Source organism: Rhea americana, unplaced genomic scaffold (assembly GCF_003343005.1).
Source record: "Rhea americana isolate MKP2758 unplaced genomic scaffold, rheAme1 scaffold_79, whole genome shotgun sequence".
NCBI lineage: Eukaryota > Metazoa > Chordata > Aves > Rheiformes > Rheidae > Rhea > Rhea americana.
In genome coordinates this window covers 2,189,814-2,212,102 of record NW_028186967.1, presented here as the reverse complement: position 1 = coordinate 2,212,102, position 22,289 = coordinate 2,189,814, and the positions used below count along the sequence as shown (strand labels likewise).

Below are 22,289 nucleotides of genomic sequence, written 5' to 3'. Positions count from 1 at the left end.
TCTGCACACAAGTCAAGAATTATCTCGTCTTAGAAAGGATAGTATTAAAAAAAAAAAGAAAGAAAAGAAAATAATAAAAAAAAAGGAGATGCTGGTGTGCCACTGCTCCAAAAAACACAGTTCAGTCTAACCACAAGAGAATGAAAAGTTCAAGGAGGGAAAAAAAAACATGCAGTGCAAGCTGTCAAGAGGTAAGAAGAGAGCATTGCTGAAGAAATTTCTGAAGAAATTTGTCTCAGTGATACATATAGGAACTGTAGCCAAGTCTCCTTATACTTCTTGCCAAACTGCTTTATTTCCCTCTGCCCTTAACTGACACTTTCCAAAATAATACCTTCAAATAAGAGAAGTATTGTATTAACAAGCAGCATCTGCTCCACTAAAACTGCATTAAACCTAGAACTCAGTAAGACAAAAAAGCAGATGAAATGATTGACTGAAGGTAACTATTTTTGCAAGCCAGTCCTTTCTATCTACAGAAATGTGGAGCTTATGTACATTATAATTTCCATACATTTTATATATGTAGCCTGGAAGAATACAGATTATTCTATACACTGCTAGGCATTAGTTAATTCATGTAATCTATCCCTAATTTAAATGCTATATAGCATATGCAATTTTTGATTATGCTGTAGCTTTCCACAAAGGAAAAAAATTCTTGATAAAAACACATTCTATGTTTATTTTTTTGCCTTTACTACCCAATGCCAACTGAGGATATTTGCTATTAGAAGTAAAGTTCATTTAATCTCTTTCTTCCCATATTCCTTCTTCTTTTCCAGGAAAGAGTTCCAGTTCCCCATCAGATATACACAGTACTAGCTGGAGCAAAGAAAAGGAAAAGTTTATTCATAATTCAGCTAGAATTCACATAAACAGGCCAAGGCATAAAATGCTGATCTAATGTGTGTGTGGATTAGTACTGAAACACCGTGCCATTTTACACCAGGATATGTTATGATAGAATTCTCTATATCGTGAGTTTTGATTTTATAAGGCTTGAATATATTTATAAAATATTTGAACTACTTCATTTCTGTTATATTGTAAATACTTCAAAGCTTTCTATAGAAAATACTAACTAATGAAGTCTTATAGTTTGAAAAATACAGTCAATCCAGTCTGAATAGGAAAGGTATTCTTTTAACAGTTATATATGCCATCAAAAGTACACAAGGAGATGGCTAGGGCACTGTTCAAGTTCATAGTATCCTTTCTGTGGCAGAGGAATATCATGTGCTTCCCAGAAAAGACAATTCAAAAAACTTAAGAAATAAGTACCTTAAAGATGGAATTAAACTAACTCAACAGTGATGATAAATAGTTATATTTAAAATAATAAGTGACCCACTCTGATACATTGCTCTTTTATAGGTTTACATTACCTAGACAATCAGTTAATCGGTTGAATTTAACTTGACTGTAAATATTTGATATTGCTATATAGTAAATCTTTTTATATGAACCGAAGAAGGTGGAAAACTTATCCAACTTACAATTCCTAACAGCTATGAGCAGCAAAGATTTATTTTGAATATGGAATTACATGGATGAAATTATCTACCTTTAGACTGACCTATTTTCATCAGTCAGGCTGATACAAAGATTAAGAATTTTAATTCTTCCAAGTTTGAAAAATGAGCAAGAAAATTGAATTCAAGAACCAACTTGGTACATCAATGGAAGCAGTAACACTTGTCTAAGGCAATAGAGAACAGGCTGCTGACATGAAATATTCTAAGAGAAAGTGTTTCATTCTCACCTTCTTGGCCTTTTGAGGCATATTGAAGGAGGACTCCCATCAAATCCAGTTAGCAGTAAACATCTGCCAGCTACCAATATAAGAAATATTATAAGATAGCAGGGAGTTTTTGTGTGTTTGTTTTTAAACATCAGTAAATGTTCTTCTCTTTGAATCATGTGCAAGAATATTTCTTTGCTCAAGAGGAATGAACTAAAAGAAGGCTCAACTGGAAAACCCACAGCTCTCCTTATCTATGATAGAAATAACCAAAGAAACTGCTTTATAGTAATTATAAGGCTTACCAAAAAACAAACAAACAAAAAATTCCCCACAACTTTAAAGTTACCATCTGCCACTTACTGTCAAGGAATGTTCAGACCCAAAGCCTGGATCTGCCAGCACTTTGGTTATCTTCTATTGAGTAGTCTCAACCAAGTCAAACAGTGGCCAGCAGTGGCTCATCCAAGATTGCCCAGTAAATCCATGGCAGAAAAGCTAGAACCACACACTCCTTCCCTTTTGCAATGCTGCATTCCAGCTACTGAAGCAAAGGAAGATAGGGTCCAACAAACACCACTGTCCATTATATAATCCTGGTTTATTTTTTCATTTATTTTATTATACTTATTTTCCATTACATTCCTGATTTATTCTTTTATTTTCTGTCCACAAAATAAGGCAGGACTGCTGGGTGGGTCAGGTGAAGGGGTAACATGAGACCACACAATTCAAGACTATTTTAATGCATGGTTCTCAGAGGACTGAAATAAGACTTCACAGACAGTCTCAAAGTGTTTAGYTTTACAGATTTAATGTTCTATTAACATTTTTTTTAATTAATCATTCTCAAATATTTTAGGAGATGATCACTGTCACCCACTAGCCACTTTTGACCATCACTGACCCTTACTGTCATTTTTTTTTAATGGAAAGACCTATAGAAATAACCTAAATGACACATTTGTTTGACTCATTCTTATGAACAGCTACAGATCATAATTTGGAAAATATTATATTAGTAAGTTACATTTCTGTAGCTTTTGACAACAGAGAGGACAGCATATAGCAAAAGCTTACCAAGTTTCCCTATTCTCTCATTAGCATCCCCATGCCATCTTTCTTTCAGTGATTATCTGCAACTTCTCTCACACTGAGGGACCTCTGTCCCATCTCCCTTCTACCCTGCCAGGATGACTGTTTGGAAAGTCTGTTTATGAACTATTATCCAAGAATGAGGCTCTGAAATAAGACACTACTTATCTCCAAATTCTATCACTTTTAAATATCCTTTTTTTCAGTAGAGTTAAATTCAAAAGACTTATGACATTTAAACTTTGATAAGAATTGACAGAAGGAATGGCTTACTACCCTCAGCACAAACCAGTGCTAAAAGAAGAATAAACATTTCAGGTGGGATTCACTGCGCTCATCCACCAGCCAGAGAAAAACAGATGCCTGCATTAAGATAAAATCACATGCTAGAAATGCCTTGTTCATCATTGATTCTAATGGGAGTTTAAAAAACTAGTTCAACATAAAACTCTACCTAATACTAGGCATTATAAGTCGTAAGTCATCTTCTGTCACTGATGGTTTCTATTAAAAAACAAACAAAAAACCTCAGAGTTCATGCCTGTTTAAGCTCTTCTAACTTACACTATTTGTGTTCCAGTCCTGTTTATTGCCCATTCAGTTTTCCTTATCAGTCTAGTCTGTTTCTTATGTTAAGGGCCATCAGTTTATAAAAGAGATTAATTGCATGCCTTGTAGATCTTGCTCTTACTGAGATTATCACATAAGCAAGCTTTTCTATCTACCTAGAATCTAACTGACATCATCAAGAACTCTTACAAAATTGGAGCCTAAGACTGCAATGTTAATATGAGGCAGAAGCATTTATACTTATTTTCTGGAAATAAATCTTTTGTGACAAAATACTAAAGTAGCATTAGAAACAGAGTTGAGAATGTGGACAATATTCAAAACCTGATAAAAAGCAGAACAGACTCCTGAAGCCCATTCCAAGAACAGGAAAGAATATATCAAAAATCTATTATACTAGGGTGGGTATTTTTATTTTTTCATTCTAATTTCTCCAGCAGAGGGGGAAAAAATATATGACATAGTTATGTAAGATATGCAGTGGGAAAAAATGTCTTAAAACAGATTATAAACATCAAGTCATCACATTAGCTACATCTGTCACAGGTAAAACAACCCACAGCTGCTTTCTTTGTTACAGATACAGCAAGTAGATTATTTTAGAATAATCTAATAAGAAGTGAACTGGACAGATACCCAGTTTTTAAATTTGGAATTACATGAACAGATTAGCAGTCTAATTATGATCTCAAATACAGAGTCATCTTAAAACAACTCCTCTCCTAGAATGCTTTGTATCACAACCCTTGTTCTCACAGGGGAGTTTATCCTCCCTGACATTTGCTGGAAGAGCATCATGGTGGAAGGCAAGCAGTCCAGTTAATTCCAGAAGGTGTGAAGGATAATTTCTTGGTACAAGTACTTAATGGGCCAGCCAGGGTGACACACAGCTGGGTCTGCTACTCACTAACAAGGAAGAAGTGTTTGGGTATGTGAAAAAAATCAATAGTAGCTTTGGCTTTAGTGGCCATAAAATAGTGGAGTTCAAGATCCTAGAGACTGAGGAAGGCAAGCAGCAGAGTATAGAGCACGGACTTCAAGAGAGCAGACTTCAGCTTATTCAGTGAACTGGTAGGTGTGTTCCTGTGGGAGGTAGCTCTGAAGGAAGCTCTGGAACACTGGCATATCTTTAAGGCAGCGTATCACAAGCATAAGAACAGTTTATTGCAACACTCAAGAAAACGTGTAGACTTATAAGGAGACCAGCTTGGTTAAACAGGGAATGAATGATAAAGCTCCAATGCAAAAATGTAATACACAGGATAGGGAAACAGGAACAGGCTATAAAGGATGAATTCAGAAACATTGCTCAGGCATGGAAGGATGGTGTTAGGAAACCAAAGCCCATTTAGAGTTGAGATTTATGGGGAATGGTAAAGGCAACAAGAGCTTCTATTGCCATGTTAGCATTACAAGGCTGAAGAAGGAAATGATGGACTGTTGTTGAATGAGGCAAATGATTTAATGACAGTGAACAGACAAACTGAGGCACTCAGTCCCTCAGTCTTCTCCAGCAAGGCCTCCCAGGCCTCTATGCTTACAGAAAGATTTCATGAAGGAGAAGAACTACTAGCAGTGAATGACAGTCAAGTCAGGGATTATGGAGAAAACACATAAAAGTCCATGGGACCAGATAGGCTGCATCCAAGAGTGCTAATAAAATTGGCTGAAGTCCTTGCAAGGCCAAACTATCATCTTCGAAAGGTCATGCAAATTAAGAGAGGTCTTCAACAACGCAGAAAAACAAATGTTGCACCCATCTTCAAAAAAGGCAAAAAGGACAATCTGGGAAACTACAGACCTGTCAAGCCTCACTTCAGTCCTGCAAAAATCATGGACTAAGTCCCATTGGAAGATATTCCTGGGCATGTAAAGAAGACAGTGACTGATAACATAAATCATGCTCAACTAACCTATTTGCCTTCTCTACCAAAATGTCTGGATTTGTAGACAAAGGGAGGACAGCAGATGACATTGACTTTAAGCAAGGCTTTCAGCACCTTTCAACATCTTAATATTCCCACATCCAAGTTCAGATGCTACATTCAGGCTGGATGGACAACTAGATAAGTAAAATCTGGTTGTATAATCAGATTCAGAGGGTAACAGTTAAAAAGTCATATTATATTGGGCGGCTGATAAATGGACTACTGCAGGAGTCTATCCTGGGCCTGTCCCATTTAACAACTTTGCAAGTGACCTGGAAGCAGTGACCAAGTGCACGCTCATCAAGTTTGCATATGACACCAACAGTAAATATGTTTGAGGGCTGCCATTCAGCAGCACCTAGAATGGACGAATGGACTGAAATGAACTATATAAAATTCAACAGGTCAAAGTCTTGCACTCAGAAAGGAATTTTTTAAGTGGTACAGGCTGGAGGCTAGCTCTGTAGAAAAGGATCTAGGTCTTGGTGAACAACAAGCTGAATGTGAGCTAGTAGGGTTTCTCTGTCAGCAAAGAAAGCCAAAAGCATCCTTGCCTGCATTGACAGTGGCACAGCCAGTACTTTCAGGACCGTGATAATCCCTCTGTAATCACAGGACTACTGCATCTAGTTTTGGTTCTCCCCAATCCAGAAAAGACACTGTTAAACTGGAGCAAGTGGATAGAGTGCCACCAAAATGGCCAGAGACTGATGCACGTGCCCTTTGAGTGAAGGCTAGGGGATCAGCTTGTTCAGCTTGGAGAAGAAAAGGCAAGGGGGCGGGGGAGGGGGAGAGAAGGGAATACACACACACACCCCTACTAGCCTTCCAGGAGAGGATGAATGGATGGATATAGGAAGGACAGAACAGAAAGGTTAGGAAGGGGGGTTGCCCTTTATGAGAGACTAGCTGGAATTCATGGAGCTCTGTCTGAGGATGAACCAGCTGAGAGTTTATGGGTCAGGATTAGCAGGCAGACCAACATGGGTAATATTGTCATGGTTATACTATAAACTTCCTCATCAGGAAAAAGAAGTAGATGAGGCCATCTTCAGACAACTGAAAGAAGCCACATGTTCACTGGCCCTAGACCTCATGGGGAAGTTCTACTATCCTGGTATCTGCTGGACAGACAACACTGCAGGGCACAGGCAGTCCAAGAGGTTTCCAGAGTGYACTGATGACAAATTCCTAACACAAGTGTTCAAGGACTGGTTGGGGATGTGGAAGTCAGGGGCAGCCTTGGCTGCAGGGACCATGAGACAGTGGAGTTCAGGATCCTGAAAGGAGGGAGTAGGAAAAAAGCAGGATCATAACCATAGATTTTGGCCTCTGGGGAACTGCTTGAAAGAATCCTGTGGGATACAACCCTAGAGAAGCAGGGGAGGAGTTCCAGGACAGCTGGCTGATACTTCAAAGATTACCTCCTTCAAGTCCAATTAGCAGAAAAATCAAACAAAGGCAGCAGCAGGCCTGCATGGATGAAAGCAGCGCCTGACAGAACTCAAACACAAAGAGCAATCATACAAGAGGTAGAAGCAGGGACAAGCGACCTGGAAGAAACAGAAATACACTCCGAGTCTGACTGTGCAGGTACCAGGTTAGGAAAGTCAAAGCCCACCTGGAGTTGAATCTGGCAAGGGACATGAAGGGCAACAAGAGGTTCTAAAAGTACGTAAGTAACAAAAGCAAAACTAAGGAAAATGTGGGCCTACTGCTGAACGGGGCAGAGTAACTGGAGCAGTCTGGGTAACAAAGGACATGAAAAAGACAAAAGTACTCAATGTCTTCTTCACCTCATTCTTTACTTGTAAGACTGACCTTCAGGAATCCCAGSCAGCTGAGAACAGAGGGAAAGTATGGAGCAAGGAAGACTTGCCCTCAGTTGAAGGGCATCAGGTTAGGAAACATTTGAATTAATTGCACATACAGAATTCCATGATTTGTATATATTTGTGCATCCTGACAGGTTGCATCCACGGGTCCTAAAGAAGTTAGCTCATGTCACTGCAAAGCCACTCTTGATCATCTTTGAAAGCTCATGTCAATCAAGAAAGGACCTAGAGGACTGGGAGAAAGCAAAAGTCACTTCCATCTTCCAGAAAGGCAAGGAGGCAGATCTGGGGAATTACAGGCAAGTCAGGCTCACCTTGATCCCTGGGAAAGTGATGGAGTAACTCATCCCAGGAATCATTTCCTGACACATGAGTACAAGAAGGTCATTGCAAGTAATCAACATAGATTTACATAGGGGAAATCATTTTTCACCAATCTAATAGCCTTCCATGAAGAGATGACCAACTTTGTAGATGAGGAGAGAACAGTAGATGTTGTTTATCTTGGGATTAAAAAGGCTTTTGACACTGTCTCTCATAACATTCCCACACAAACCAATGAAGTTTGGCTAAATACAGGGATGGTGAGGTAGATGGAGAACTAGCTGAACTGCCCAGGTCAGAGGGTTGTAATCCACAGCAAAAAGTCCAGCTGCAGTCCAGTCACCAGTATCATAGGTGTGGATTCTGGGGCTAAAATTGCTTAACGTCTTTGTTAATGACCTGGGTGATGGGACAGAGTGCACCCTCAGCACGTTTACAAAGGATGCAAAACTGGGAGGAGTAGCTGGTATACCCAGGTGGTTGTGCTGCTGTTCAGAGGAACCTTGACTGGAGGCTGGAGAAATGGGCTGACAGAAGCCTTGTGAAATTCAACACAGAGAGAGGCAAAGTCTTGCGTCTGGAAAGGAATAATCTAAGGCACCAGTACAAGCAGGGGGCTGACCTGAAAAGTAGCTCCAGACCCTGGAGGTCCTGGCAGACAACAAATTGACCATGAACTAGGAATGTGCCCTTGTAGCAAAGCAGGCCAACTGCACTGGGGTCAAGGGAGGCGATCCTTCCACTTTACTTAATGCTAGTGAGACCCACATGTGGAGTGCTGTGTCAAACTCTGGGCTCCCCAGTACAACACAGAAATGGGCCTACTGGCACAAGTCCAGTGAAGCGCCACAAAGATGACTGCAGATCTGGAGGATCTCCCCTATGAGGAGAAGCTGGGATGAAGCCTGGAGAATAAGGCTTGTGGGGTAGAGAGGGGACAGAATCCAATCAGTGTGTGTAAATATCTGATGGACAGGAGTAAAGACAAGCTTTTCTCAGTAGAATCCAGTAATGGAAAAAGAAGCAGTCAGCACAAATTGAAACATCTGAACATTAGAAAACACTACTGTTAATGCCACCGAGTGCTGCAACAGGTTGCCCAGAGAGGTTGTAGAGTCTTCAACCCTGGGGGCTATTCAGAATCTGACTGGACACCATCCTGGAGACACAGGAGCACAGTCCTGCTCTAGTTGATCCCACTTTGAGCAGGGTGGGGGGAGCTGGGCTAGACAATATCTAGAGGTCCCTTCCAACCTCAACTGTTGTGTGATTCCATGAACACCTACAAGGATGTAATCAAGAAAATGGAGCCAGACTCCTCGCAGTGGTACTTGGTGCTAAGACAACAGATAACTGGCATAAATTGAAACAAGAGAGGTCCCAACTGGATATAAGTTGGGAATAAGGAAATCTGGAAAGGAATATAAGGAAAACTTTTTACCATAAGGACTTACAAGCAGTGGAACAGGTAGCCCAAAAGAGGCTGYGCAGTCTCCATCCTTGGAGGTTTCAAGACTCGACCAGATAAAGCCCTGAGTAATCTAGTCTGACCTTGTAACTGACGCTGCTTTGAGCAGGATGTTCTACCTGAGCCTTCCTGAGGTCCCTCTCAGCCTGAATTATTCTATGATCCTAAATTCAGAGTGCTTTGCGCATGCACATCTCCCAAGTTAAAATTTCAGGATGCAAGACTAAGGCTGTGTGAATGATACCCAATTAACCCAAACATTCAATACAAGACCATATAAAGTCTCATATGCTTTCTTTCCCAAAGCAGTATTATATCTTCAGATGTAATCGCAACTTCACAAAGGCAGAACTCGAGAGAAATGGCATTTCCCCTATCAGGAAAGATCAATGCCCGAATCCACACAAATGCTCAAATTAAATTATGTAACTTCTATAATTAACTGTGAAAGACTGCTCACGGGCCTGACAAGAAGATCCACTCCAAAGCGTCATACTCGCTTCTTTAGGCTTAAACTGCTACTAATGTGAGCTGTGCAATAGTGTCACCTAGCGGTTAGTGCTTACAACGAAACCAGAGCCCAAGTTGGGGCAGGGGGGAGTACCAAAGTACCAACAAGTGCAGTCACCAATAGGACAAATGCCCTTCCATCACTTGGTTTTAAATCACACATAGATTTAGGGGACTCAACAGAAATGCCATTCCAGAAGAGTTCTTTCTGGATGCCAGAGGCATTACTATCTGGTCTGAAAGAGAATGACTTCCAGAATGATAAATAAATATTACACTTTTTCATTTATACCATCAGAAAAGTCTCCAGATCCTAAGGTGTATAATAATCATCCACTTCATCAGCAATGCAATATCAATATGTTTCTTGCACAAAATGTAAATTATACAAGCTCTTCATTTACTACATAAACCTTGTTCCAGCAAGTCTACTTAGAATCTGTAAATAGCTTCAGGGTTGCAAGTCTTGTAAGATCCCAAAACTTTAAGTAACACTCTTGCTGCTGACTATTGAAATTTCACCTACTTCTTCAAAACCTACACACATCTGTAGAGTGAGAAGAGTCAAACTTCAGCCAGTTCAAAATTTCAGAGAACTGTGCATTCGTTCTGCTCAGTGAATACTCCCTGAAACTACTGAAGTTTGTTGTAAGCAAACTTTGAAGCAGAAGTGCACTTCCTGCCATATTTGAGTCAAATCATTGTACTTTCATTAAATTTCCACCAAGATGAGCTTTCACTCATCTACCGTTCAGTTTCTTTTTTAGCTGAATGACTGGAGCACAAAAAAAAATCTTTTATTCTCAACATATCAGCATATACTTGGTTGTATTTTATCTACTATGTTCAAACTATTCTTAAGCATACCTCATTATTGTCCAACATCTTCAATTTCATTTCTAAGTTTTTAAAGCAAAAGAACATAATTCAAGCAGATGAAGGAAAGTGTCTTTTTGACATGTCTTCCATGATCATAAGGGCTACTTCATATTTTACATAGGTTCAAATTTCATAAAGTCTCCACTGCAACACCACTAGCTGAGACTTTGAATTGTCAGGGAAGTAACAACCAAAAATACCATAATTTTCTTGCAACACAACAATATTGAGACCTGGTTTTGTACCTTGACAAACCTCAGAGAGATAGTAATGCCACAGATAGGTTGTATAGTTTGCTTTTAGATTTCTGAGCAGGCTTCTAAAAACTAAGTAACTAAAAACCTTTGTTGTACTGTTCCTTTTCTCCCAGTTTTTAAGACTACCGTAGCAATAGAACTAAACAGATTTCCTGCATAAAACTCCTTCTTCTGTAATTCAGAGTAACTGTCAAATCACAGGCAAGACATACAGGCAGCCCCCACTCATATGGCTTACTAAACACTTCAGAGGGAAAAAACAGTCATTTATTTTTGTTCATCAACATTGTTACCCCTTAAGGTTTCTAAGTCATATCCTAGTCCTACAGTCTTTGAAAACTTCAGCATACTAATGAAGATTCTTTCAAGAAAGACGAAGATAGTCAACCGAATGCTGTATTGTTCTAAACTACTACATATAAAATAAAAACATTAATAACAGTATTTCACATCTTGCAGTTAGAAAACTTGTATAGAGCCCAGCAGCAGATACTAAAAACTTTTTGTCCTAATGCCAATGTCAGCACTTACCATTTGGAATTACCATCTTGTACTCATGCTTCTCTTTGTAATTAATGTAACATTTATGAGGCATCCTAAAAGACCTAACCTCTCAGGTCTTCAAAAATACTCAAAACCAGTAACTTCACCACAGCCTTCCCAAGAAGATTCTTGCATTTGTCATTTGTAGTTAAAAATAAGAGAGGGGAAGAAAGGCTAGATAACCAATGTAATTGTCAGTTCTTAATATCAAGGAAAGAGGAGCAGCAAAGACGACTACTTTGTATAAGTACAGCAAGATTACAAAAAGGAGTCAAGTAACAAAAATATCAATTTATGTATTTATCTATCCCATAAGCCTGAAGTGTTTCAGAGGTTCATTTACAATTAGGGAATGAAGCAAATACAGGCACCGATTTGCTAAATACTTAAGATAAAGAATAACCTTAAAAATCTAAAAGTTTGCCCTAGTTGTTCCTCAAAATATAAATATTTTCTAATAAGAAGACTTAAGATGTAGAAATCTACTCTGTAATAGTCTGTAAGTAAATAATTAGATTTTATTCTCTTTCTCTCACTGAGACATATGCATGTTGGGGGGGGGGGAAGGTAAATAAAGCACTCAGTAGGAGAGAGAAATTCTATTACCTTGGATCCAAGACTTCCCCAACAATTTCTTCCAATTTGTCAATAAAATTAACAAAGTTTTTAAGCCCCTTTACATGGCTTCTTAAAGGATCAAATAATGAAGTTGCATAGCCTTTTCCTCCAAGTTCTACAGTTCGGATAAAAGATGTTGCCATCTACGAACAGAAAAATATTTAGAAACATGAAACAACAGTCCTATCCAGCATGAACGTATTTTGAAAAAGTGATCCACTCCTATGAATATACAAATAACATAGGAGAGCTAGTTGACAGCAGAAGTAATCTGAAATAGATAGAATGTGTCTTAGTAAGTTTTGTACATGTTCGCATAAATACTTGCAAGATTAATACTTAACAGTGCAGCAATATACAAAACCTACAAAATAAAATGAAAATGACCCAACCAATTTGACATTTTACATTGGCCTTTCGCTAATTCAAAGAAAACTTTGTTAGCACAGGGTATAATTTTTATTTTGCTGTTTAAATGCACATGCTTGCCTCACAAAAACTATTCTCACATTCAGAGGATAGCCTATAGCCTGAGAATTTTTTCAAGGTGAGCCTCTAGAAGTTGACATCAGCAGTATTTTTTTTTTAAGAGGTGCAAATAAAAGCAATATATACTCAAACCTTCTGAAAAATTATGACATTTAAGGCCCCAATCATCACAGGTACCCAGTTCTGAAAGCTTCCGTATATTTTATATAGTATTAAGACCCTGAAAACAAGAGATGTCTCCAAATCAGAACAACTTAAACCATAACACCTCAAATTTTAAGGCAACAGCCAGAATAGCCATCTTAGTGTTTCTCTAGAAAAATAAAAGTAGAGATAATAATCCATTTTGCCTGATACAGATACAGTAATATCAATTCTGYAAATAAATTTTACTTTCAGACTATACAGCTAAATTACAAAGCTCTTAAGACTGGAAAGAGTACAACTGGAATTACTCTAGCAAAGAAAGTAAGCCTGCCAGTATTCCTGCATTTGTGTTAAAGATTTCCTGTGGATCAAGTACGGTTCACAGGACCTCGTCTTCCCAATGGAAAATATTTTGACTTTGCAAGACTCTCCAAGACACAGATGCCAGAAAAGAAGGCTTCTTTACATGGTAGAGAAGCTTCCCCTTTGGCAACTCTGAAGAAGAGGTAAGAAATCCAGTTCAAACACAAACTTTTTTTTAAATACAACATTAATAGAGCATCAGGAGCTAAAATAATTAATCCTGGAATTGAGGATTTCACAAATTTTCCATATTTATTCAACCACAAAATCTGAGAATACGGTTGCTTCAGCAACAGTTACATATCTGAACTTTTTTCCTTGGACTGCTATTGTCTATTACGCACAGCTCACTGTGCATGCAAAATCTGATTCTTTTGACTTTCAGAGACTACAAGAGTTCTTTGAGAATTCTTATTCCTCTAATTCTGACTGGTTTTGAGATAGCAATGCGCTGACTCTAACTACTTTAAGTATAAACACCTTTCATGCCAAACTAGGTTCTTCCAGTAAGTTTCATTTGACACACATACCAGAAAAATGGACATTTTTCTCTTCTGTGAAGCATGCTTCAGGTTAGTGAAGGCTTCTCTACCAAGTCCTCTATCAGGAACATTTAGAATATGAGCGAATGCCAGATCATTCTTAAAATTCACCAACAAGCTTAAATATGAATAAACAAACTTCTTTGCCAAGTGTGTCACCTGCATAAGAAAGCATCACATTGATTAGCCATCACACTGCTAAATTATGTTCTAATTTTTATAAAAGTTAATGAAATATATAATAATAAGACTTTTGGAAAAGTGAGAATTTCACCTTACCTAATTTCAAAGTAATTCTGTATGCATGAGAATTCTAGAAACACTGATCAAAGCAAGCATGATGAATGTGTGTTAAAAATTACATATACTATACTTGAGAATTTACAAAATATTTGTATGATCTCTAAGTACTAAAATTGGCTGTCAATCTCTATTTTGAATTTTCTACTTAGAACTTCTTCATAGATATTCCTTTTCTATCCCAAGGCAAAATATTAGCACCATTAAACCACATAAGGATTTGTCATTAACTCCATTCAGGACAAGATTTTAAACACTCCTCCAGCTACATCTCATATTCAACCCACCCCTCCCGCCAACACTCATGGGATTTTAATCACAAAAACTCCACTGACTGAGGAATTTGTCATAAATCGTAGCCCAGCTCCACCCACAACACTCCACTCCACCAAACAACTTTAAAATTACTTCTGTTGAATAGAGTCCAGAACACTGCCATAACAAACAGCCCCACAACTGAAGAATTTACAATTTTGTCATACACACATGATCATTTATGAAAGAAAAGATGATTTGAAAACCTATGTTTCACTCAACAGGAAATACAGGACAAAGATGTAGATGGTCAAAAATATGTTGGTATGGGGTCTGAGAAGATGGAGTCCAGAGAAGAAAAAAAAAGCAAGAAATATTTTTACCACACACGGCCAAGTTTTATCACTACAAAAGGCATATGTTGGTGGTAGCAGGGCTATCTAGGGAAGAACCATAGTAACAAATACATGAGAACCAGAGGGCATTTCACTTTGAAATGTTCTTTCAACCAGGTGTCAGACACTTGGGGAGACGTTTGCTTGCTTATTCAGACCTATCTTTGGAATTGTACTCAAGCATCCTGCCGAAACTGCCTCTTATCACGAGGGAAATAAGTTTGGAAATGACAAGAGCTCTAGTATTTTGGGCACCTGTATATAGTTTTCTGAGATTCTTGTTTTAGGGTACTGAAAGGGTCAGAAAAGAGAATCCAGTATTCCCAGGAAGCCCTCAGTCCTCTACTAGGACAGAGACATCTTGTTTGCTTTGCAACAGCACCAATACTGCTGCTGTTAAGATTTCCTTCTGTATGTAAGGGAATATGAGCTAAAAAAATCCAGCCCAAGAAGTTTACTTCCCCTATCACCTCAGTTTGCAGCATGGAGCAAATCACTTGACTCTTAGTGAATGCAGCATTTGAAAGACAAGTATACTTGCAAAAAAAAATGTATTCCCTGGTATTTCAAGATGGATTAAGTCTACATCAGGTGACTACCATTAAAGGACAAGTTTCTTCAGTGCAAGTTTGTGCCCTTAGCCCTGTTCAAGCATCTACAATACACAGAAGTGATACGAGTTTGAATACATACACCCTACTCTAAACTAGCAATTCCACTAGCAATAATTGAAAAAGAAAACTATGTCATATTTCAACTTGTGTTAACTTTTGCATATATATATAGAATAGTACAAAAAAACAAACAGTTTTTACCTTCACATTCTCCTGGTCCTGTCTGTTGACTGGTGTAGAAGGAGCAGAGAGAGATGAATTATTATTTTCTGGTATATTCATTACACCAGAAATAAATTCCAACAGTTGAACCTTTAAGAAAAAGGATTGAATACACTTAAATCTGAAAATGAGTGTAATCAGAGGTAGTATTAAAAGCTAGTAAAACTATGACTTTCTCCAGTCATAGTGTTTTGAGGTTAGAACAGCCTCCACAAGCTACTTTTTCTTTCATCTTTGAAAGTACAATTGTTTTAGGAGAGAAATGAGGTACAATACTGAAATTAACTTCAAAAAGATATCTCGTATAGGAATGTAAGACATTCACACTAAACCCAGCTGCTTATCCTTGGGCAGAACATTTAACATGCTACCCTCTGTTTAGAAAGAGCTCATTAATTTTCCTAAATCTATCTTTCACATAATAGCAAAAAAAGTCAGCTTCCCTGCCCCACCTGAACTTCAGTCCTTCTGATAACCTCTTTTATGTCTAATAATTATAGGATTGTCTGGGTATAGGCTCACTGATGCTTTAAAGAGTAGGCAAGCTTGTTAAAAGCATACTCTTCATAGAATCATAAAATAATTTAGGTAGAAGGGACATTCGCATGTCATCTACTGAAATTCCAGAGATGACATTCCACATGGTTTCTGGGCAACCTGTTCCAATACTTGACCATTTTCATGATGAAAAAGCTTTTCTTTCTTACTAGGGCTGGAAGGTAAACTCTGTGTTTTAATCATGGTGTAAATAATAATTAATATGTTCRTAATTAATACTTCAGTGCAAGTAATGTCCAGAGTTCAGTTACTTTAATAGCTTCTCTCATATTAAAATGACCATCTAATTGAACATAATACAAATTCAGAAGATGAAAGAATAGTAATTTGGTTAAGTCTAGAAATACTAAAAGAATAGACATTAAGAGCACAGAATCTAATAAAATAAGGTGGTATACCTATGTTTCTCTCAAACATATCTTAAATTGATACTTTATATTTAAATTAATTTATATTTTGATCTGATAGCATACAGATTAAACAAATTCATCTTACTTTCACAGACTAAGAGTGGAATACACACTACAATTTATCTAGCCTACAGCATGGCCTCACATCAGTACTATCAGAACATTTAAGTAACAATAAACTACAAAGATGTTTGACCGAGAGGCTGAACCACCACCTTTTCTGGTGACTAGAAAAATCTAACTTGGAACTGTATGAAGTATAGGCATTTTTGTTTAAGAGTGTTTTACTTTTAAGGTGACAACTATTACACATATTTTGACTGAATAACAATATATAACTAAAGCACCACGGCACTTCTTAATCACTAAGTGTTGTTCTGCTTGTATCAAATTTCTACAGTCCATTTTTCAGTTCTGTTTCTGAAAGAAAGAAGCATTCTTAAAGAGGAGCTGTGAGATCCATCCACCACACTGATACAGTGAAAATAATTTTTGAGTGGATTTAAGAACTCTAAAAGATTTAGCAATTTAAAMGCATTTGTTTTCTGCATAGAAAGTACAGTAACATATGAATAATTCAGTGCTTTTATATGTATTTAGAAGTATTAAAAAAATCCATATAGACATATGTCAAAACAACATTGGAGAAAAAAACAAAATACTTACAGGGGTTATATTTTCAGACACAAGTGCAAGTTCGTAACACTTCTGCCATATGTCTATCAAATCTAACATATTGCTACTTGCTAAGAACGTATCGTAGGCTTTCTTTTGGTCAGCATAATTTTCCGGTTCTTCCATGTCATGTGATAATCCCAATTTGTCACGTAACAAGTATTTCCAAGTTTCCACTACCTCACTAAGTGATACTGTGAAATCTCCATGGTGCTAATAAAACAGGGGGAAAAAAAAGCAAAAGCATTGTTTTGTATTCAGTATAGTTTTAAAAGTAACACTAAAATAAGTCTATATCTATATATTTAATATATTTTTAAATGCCTGGTATAATCTAAATATGTAATTTACTGTAATTACTTGTAATCTTACTTGTAATTGAAGTTCTTCCACTGTCTTTCTTTACAGTTATCTTTTGGAATATGTAGTCCTTGTTCCTGATGTTTAAGTAACAGGCACATATATTGTGCTTTACTCATAAAAAAAATACATATCAACTTCAGCATGATTAATGTGTACAAGTATTTGCAGTAATAGTTCTCAGCATGGCTGGCACTTACAGCCCAAAGGCAGCATATACACCTTTATTAACCTGTTTCAAGCAATACATCTGGGAAAACGTATGTCCAAGAAAAGTGAGTTTTTCCTAGGTGAATATACTTATACTTTAGCATGAAGTAGTTAGTGTTGCTATATATATCTGACAAATACKCTAAAGCAATAAAAGTGAAAAGATCTATCAGTATACAGCTACGTACACCCCTTAGTACTATAACCAACTATACAGCATATACTGCAATCTTCTATCTAGCTTCTAGCCCACTTCTCCTGCCAAAATGATTATATTCCTTTGTACCTTCCCACCACACTCATTCCAAAAAGGAAAAAGAATTACTGTTTGGCGGTAAGTTAAGAGCTGGCAACAATGGCAACAGCTGCCACCACCTTGAGAGAGGGAAGCTCTATTGATATTTGGTGGACAGAAGAAAAGAGTAAGACATCAACAAAAAGACCTAAAATCATGTTGAATCAGTTTATCATACATTTTCAAAGAAATTATATCAAAGAAGAGTTATAACAGGTGCCTCCACTATTTAACATGTAAAAGTTTGTCAGGCAATTATGCCTAAGCATTCCTGAGATAGTGAACACTTAACTATAAGTAATAGTTTGCAGATTTGTTGCACAGAATTTCTAAACTAAAATAAAGGCAAAAAAAATAAAAAGTCTTCTTTAAGTGGGAGAACAAAAGAGATCAAGAACAAGAGAGATTTTACATTTATAATGCTACGTGTAATCTTACTTAGAAAGCAGAAATAAGAACTGAAGTTGCTAGCGAAGATGGATTGGCTAGGAGGTTAGAAGAGTGACTGCAGGGCAAAAATGGCAAACGGAGTAAGCTGAAACTACTACAGCAGGCAGGAACATATAGTGAAGCTGGAATTCACCGAAGTTTAAATCAAAGTAAGCAACTGAGCCATATGATTTGAGTCACAATCTGAGAAAGTGTTACTGAAAGAACTGGGAAGCAAGCCTGCTGCAAGCAGTCACCTCACAAAGAAGCCAGAGGACAGAACTTTAGTTATTGTTAAACTTTGAGAAAGAAGTAATTAGGTATACTATATAGCCCTATTTCCGTCCTGAAATTGTCTTTTCTTCTTTCAGTAAAGTACTATTTTTTTAAAACCAAGTGATTCACAATCATGAGTGGGAAAAATCAGCTCATTGAACATCAGACATTTTAAATTAAGTTTTCCAGTTCTGAAAAAACGGCCTAAGGCATTGTTTACTAGGAACTGAAAGAAACCTGAGCCTATCCCTTATTGCTGCCAGTAGGAGAGATAGGTGTGATGTCAACTTTTAAAGGCTGCAACACTGGAGAAGTCACAAAATCAATTTCAATCTCTAAGCTATACAAGCTATATACAGCCAAATATAAGCAACATATAAGAAGAAAGAAGGGCATTAAGATGCTGCCTATAGTAATAAGAGGAAATAAGTGGTAGCAGAGACTTTTGACTGAAGCCATATACAAAGGATACAGTTTTTAGGGATTAAGCCAAAGTAATAGACAAATAGACAAAAGATAAGATTTAGGATACACTCCTAGCCTTTGCATTTAGAATTTGTCCTTTATTCACCAATTACTGTTAACCTACTCTTCGTCTCTGGCCCCAGACCTTCCCTCCTGCACTGTCTTCTGCCCTTCCAATTACTAATCTCCCTGAACACACATACTTCATTATATTCTGTATCTGCTTTCCCCTTGCTCCCAAATCCTGGCGTTTTGTCTGTTCTCCATCATAATCCTCCATTTTACACCCGTAAGTTTATTGCAGACCTTTCTATACTGTTTCTTACATCATCCCCGTGCCAACTTCTCCACCATTACTTCCTCTGTTGCTTCCTTCCTATCTGTTATTACTCCTTTCTCTTTCACAGGATAGGCTACGCATTTTCCTTTGCACCCYGCTCTTTGATCTATGCATCAGTCCATCAGTCCTCGCTTCATGCTGTTAATTCTTTTTCCACTCAGGTTCTTCTGTCTGTATGAGACTATTAGAATGAACACAAGTAATTTTGTGATTATAGTAAGTTTTCCAGTTTTCACCAAGAAACAAGATTGATGCTACTGAAATTTAAAGCATCAGCCAGTATATGGCATTAAAAAATGCAATATTATATGTAATACATTATATTACAGGATACAAATGCCTCAGTATTGAGTGACAGGACTTGCTTTACTAAGTCAATAATGGCAGGTAACTCTGGTAGGGTTTAATTTGTTCTCAAGAAGTTTTCGTATTAAGCAGCTTTAATCTTGATAAAATAATTACATACAAACACCATTAGTAACTAAGTAAATAAAGAGACCAAAAGCAATTCTAACCACTTACACTGCTCTAGTCCCCAAAATCTCTCCTGTGCAACTTATCACTCATCTTTAACCAAAAGACTTGGTTAAATATATGATTCCAACCACATTTCCTGAAAGTCAACCATTTTGGTATTGCTTAGATAAAAAACTAAGAGTAAAAATTCCTATGAGTACTCATAAATACTACTTTCAGGGTACTTTCTATTAAAAGTACTTATTTGCCATTTAAACTGTGCATGGGTTAGAACAGCTCAGCACTATGAACATGCATGTTATTCCACAGATTACATTAGAGTATTTACATGAGACAAAATATATTACTTTAATGTTCTTTTAGTCATAGACATGAAATGTCTATGATTTCATGTCTAATATGTAATCATACTGTAATCCAATTTAAACAGATCAAAAGAGCAGTTAAGTTCCAGGGGGAAAAGGAGGAATGAAAATGTTTTTCTCACTTAGTTTTGAAAAAAATTCCTCCAGAAGTACCAAGCTGAAATACTATTTTAATACAGTATCTAATAAATCAAAATCTTTCCTTATATAACCAAGGACCTGCAGATATTAACAAAATTTAGATTAGTGCTGCAAAAATATTTTAAATCTAAATAAAATTGCACCCCAGGTATCAACTTTCATGATCAGGTTATCAGGTGCTGACTGTGACACTGTACTCTATTATTTATGCAGTTAAATGTCAAGAGCCTCTGGTTTTAAGAGCGGAGGGAGGAAGGGAAGTGGTGTTTTGCAATAAGCATTAGCCAAATCTTTCGTGCTTTCATTTCATGATAGACATCAGAAGGATTGCATTTCATAGGCATAGGACAGTAAAGTATTATAAAGCATTTTCACTTCTTATTCTTCTTGACAGTATGGGATATTAGGTCTCCTTATTCTTTTGTTCTAGTGTTCGAAATCCAGTAAAAAAGTTTCATATCTAAGGCACTTTTCTTTATAATTTGTAGGTATTGCAAGCTTTCTAAGGCTAACTCTGTTACAAAGTAGCTTCTACTTTGCTATAAAGTTGTTCTAAAACAGAAAGTTGTATGTATTTTAGAGTACCATGTTCTCTCTTACCTTCCCCAAACATAGAGTAACTAATCACTTTCTGAATCTGTGCTTTCAAGACTGCTGTGTTTAACCAGCATGCAGGAGTGGTCTCTAGTTCTAGTCTTTCGAGCACACTTCGAGACTGCAGTATTCCTGTTTGGCACTGTTCTCGAGTTATGAGATTCTGCAGTCTAGCAATCTCTGGTCCTATTCAGCCCTTCTTGCAGGCATAAGCTCTTTTATTACTAGCATGAGGGTTCCTTAATTATGGCATAAAAAAAAATTAAAGTAATATAAAGCATTTTTTTGGAATAAGTTTCCAATTCCAGTGAGAGCTGATAGTGCTGCAGGCAAGCTTAGAAGTTGGCTTACAAATGCTAGTGCTTAGACATCTGACATTTGTTACACTGATATCTGCCAGAACTCAAGCCAGTGAAATTCTGGGCCAAGATCTCAGAATTAGAGAAATGCCAGTATACCTTGCATGGGCAATTGTCTGGGACTGGATACCTTTTAAGAAGAGACGGAGGGCAAGTAGGAAAAGCACCCAGGTCAAAGAGAGAGGAAGTATGGAGTTGTATCGTCCTGTTCAAGGAGGACTGGAAGTTACAATACGTGTGGAACAGTAGAACAGTAAATACTTGCAAGAATATGATCCTGAAACAGACAGTTAGAAGGTAAAAATTGTATCCAGCTAAGCAATAAACTCTATTATTTCCAATGGTGCTGATAATTTTATTATCATAAAAGTTGATAGCGTTGATTTTAACAAAAACTAAGATAGGAATTTTAGCATGCTCTGCTTAGCAGCAAAACATTCTTATTTCCCTTTCCAACCTTCAAAATAGAAATCTAAAATACTACAGAGGACAGGGAGAAGAGAGGGAGTGGGAATTCTATTGATAAGCCAGGCAGGAATGTGCTTTAAGATTTAAGTGGAGGAAGTAGCAAGAGTTTTAACACTGTTAAAACATCTGCAGCTGATAAGCAATACAAGAATACAAGAAGCATTATCTCAACTATTTATGACCTGGTTTCATGTGCTATGGCAAAACAGTAAAACAGTGTCAGTATAGCAGTTTCAAGAAACTTTAACTGAAACATTCATTGCTTTAATCTTTCAAGCATTGAAACAGCATCTCTCTTTAGCATTACTACAAGATGTTACAAGCAATGTATTGTATCAACAGTTGGTAGGATTCTTGTATTATGAAAAGACAGAAGATACAACTAATGCTGTAAAACAACTTTATGTTATTTATTTGCCATATGGAAACAAGAAGATTTGGGAAAGCATATCAAAAAATGCTGGATTTTGAGTAGAACTAAATATTCTTCAGACAATGCAGCAAATGCACTCATGGAAGCACAAGGCCCTGTAATAAAATCACACACCAAAATTGATTTTACACAGAATCAGTAAGAGAAATACAAGTTAGTAAAGGGAGAACATTTATAAGAACACTATCACCTTCTTCCCCAGTCTGATGGTCCTAATCCCAGAAAAGAAGAATCACAAAACACCTAACAAGTCCAGGAATTAAGATTCACATGCTCAGGTGTTTTTATAAGATGTTCAGATTTTCCCCACTACCAGCTAAAACATTGGTGGTCTGA

At 37.2% G+C, this 22,289-nt stretch overlaps 1 protein-coding gene across 1 annotated transcript in view; it reads right to left on the bottom strand.

Annotated features, from left to right (window-relative positions):
- PARPBP (PARP1 binding protein) overlaps positions 1-22,289 on the bottom strand; it is a 48,436-nt gene that overhangs the window by 21,753 nt on the left and 4,394 nt on the right. The window contains exons 3-6 of the mRNA XM_085322633.1: positions 16,733-16,954; positions 15,078-15,188; positions 13,301-13,471; positions 11,760-11,914 (exon numbers count right to left, since the gene is read on the bottom strand). Coding sequence (XP_085178759.1) covers positions 11,760-11,914; positions 13,301-13,471; positions 15,078-15,188; positions 16,733-16,954 — 659 coding nt within the window. The remainder of the gene's footprint in view (positions 1-11,759; positions 11,915-13,300; positions 13,472-15,077; positions 15,189-16,732; positions 16,955-22,289) is intronic.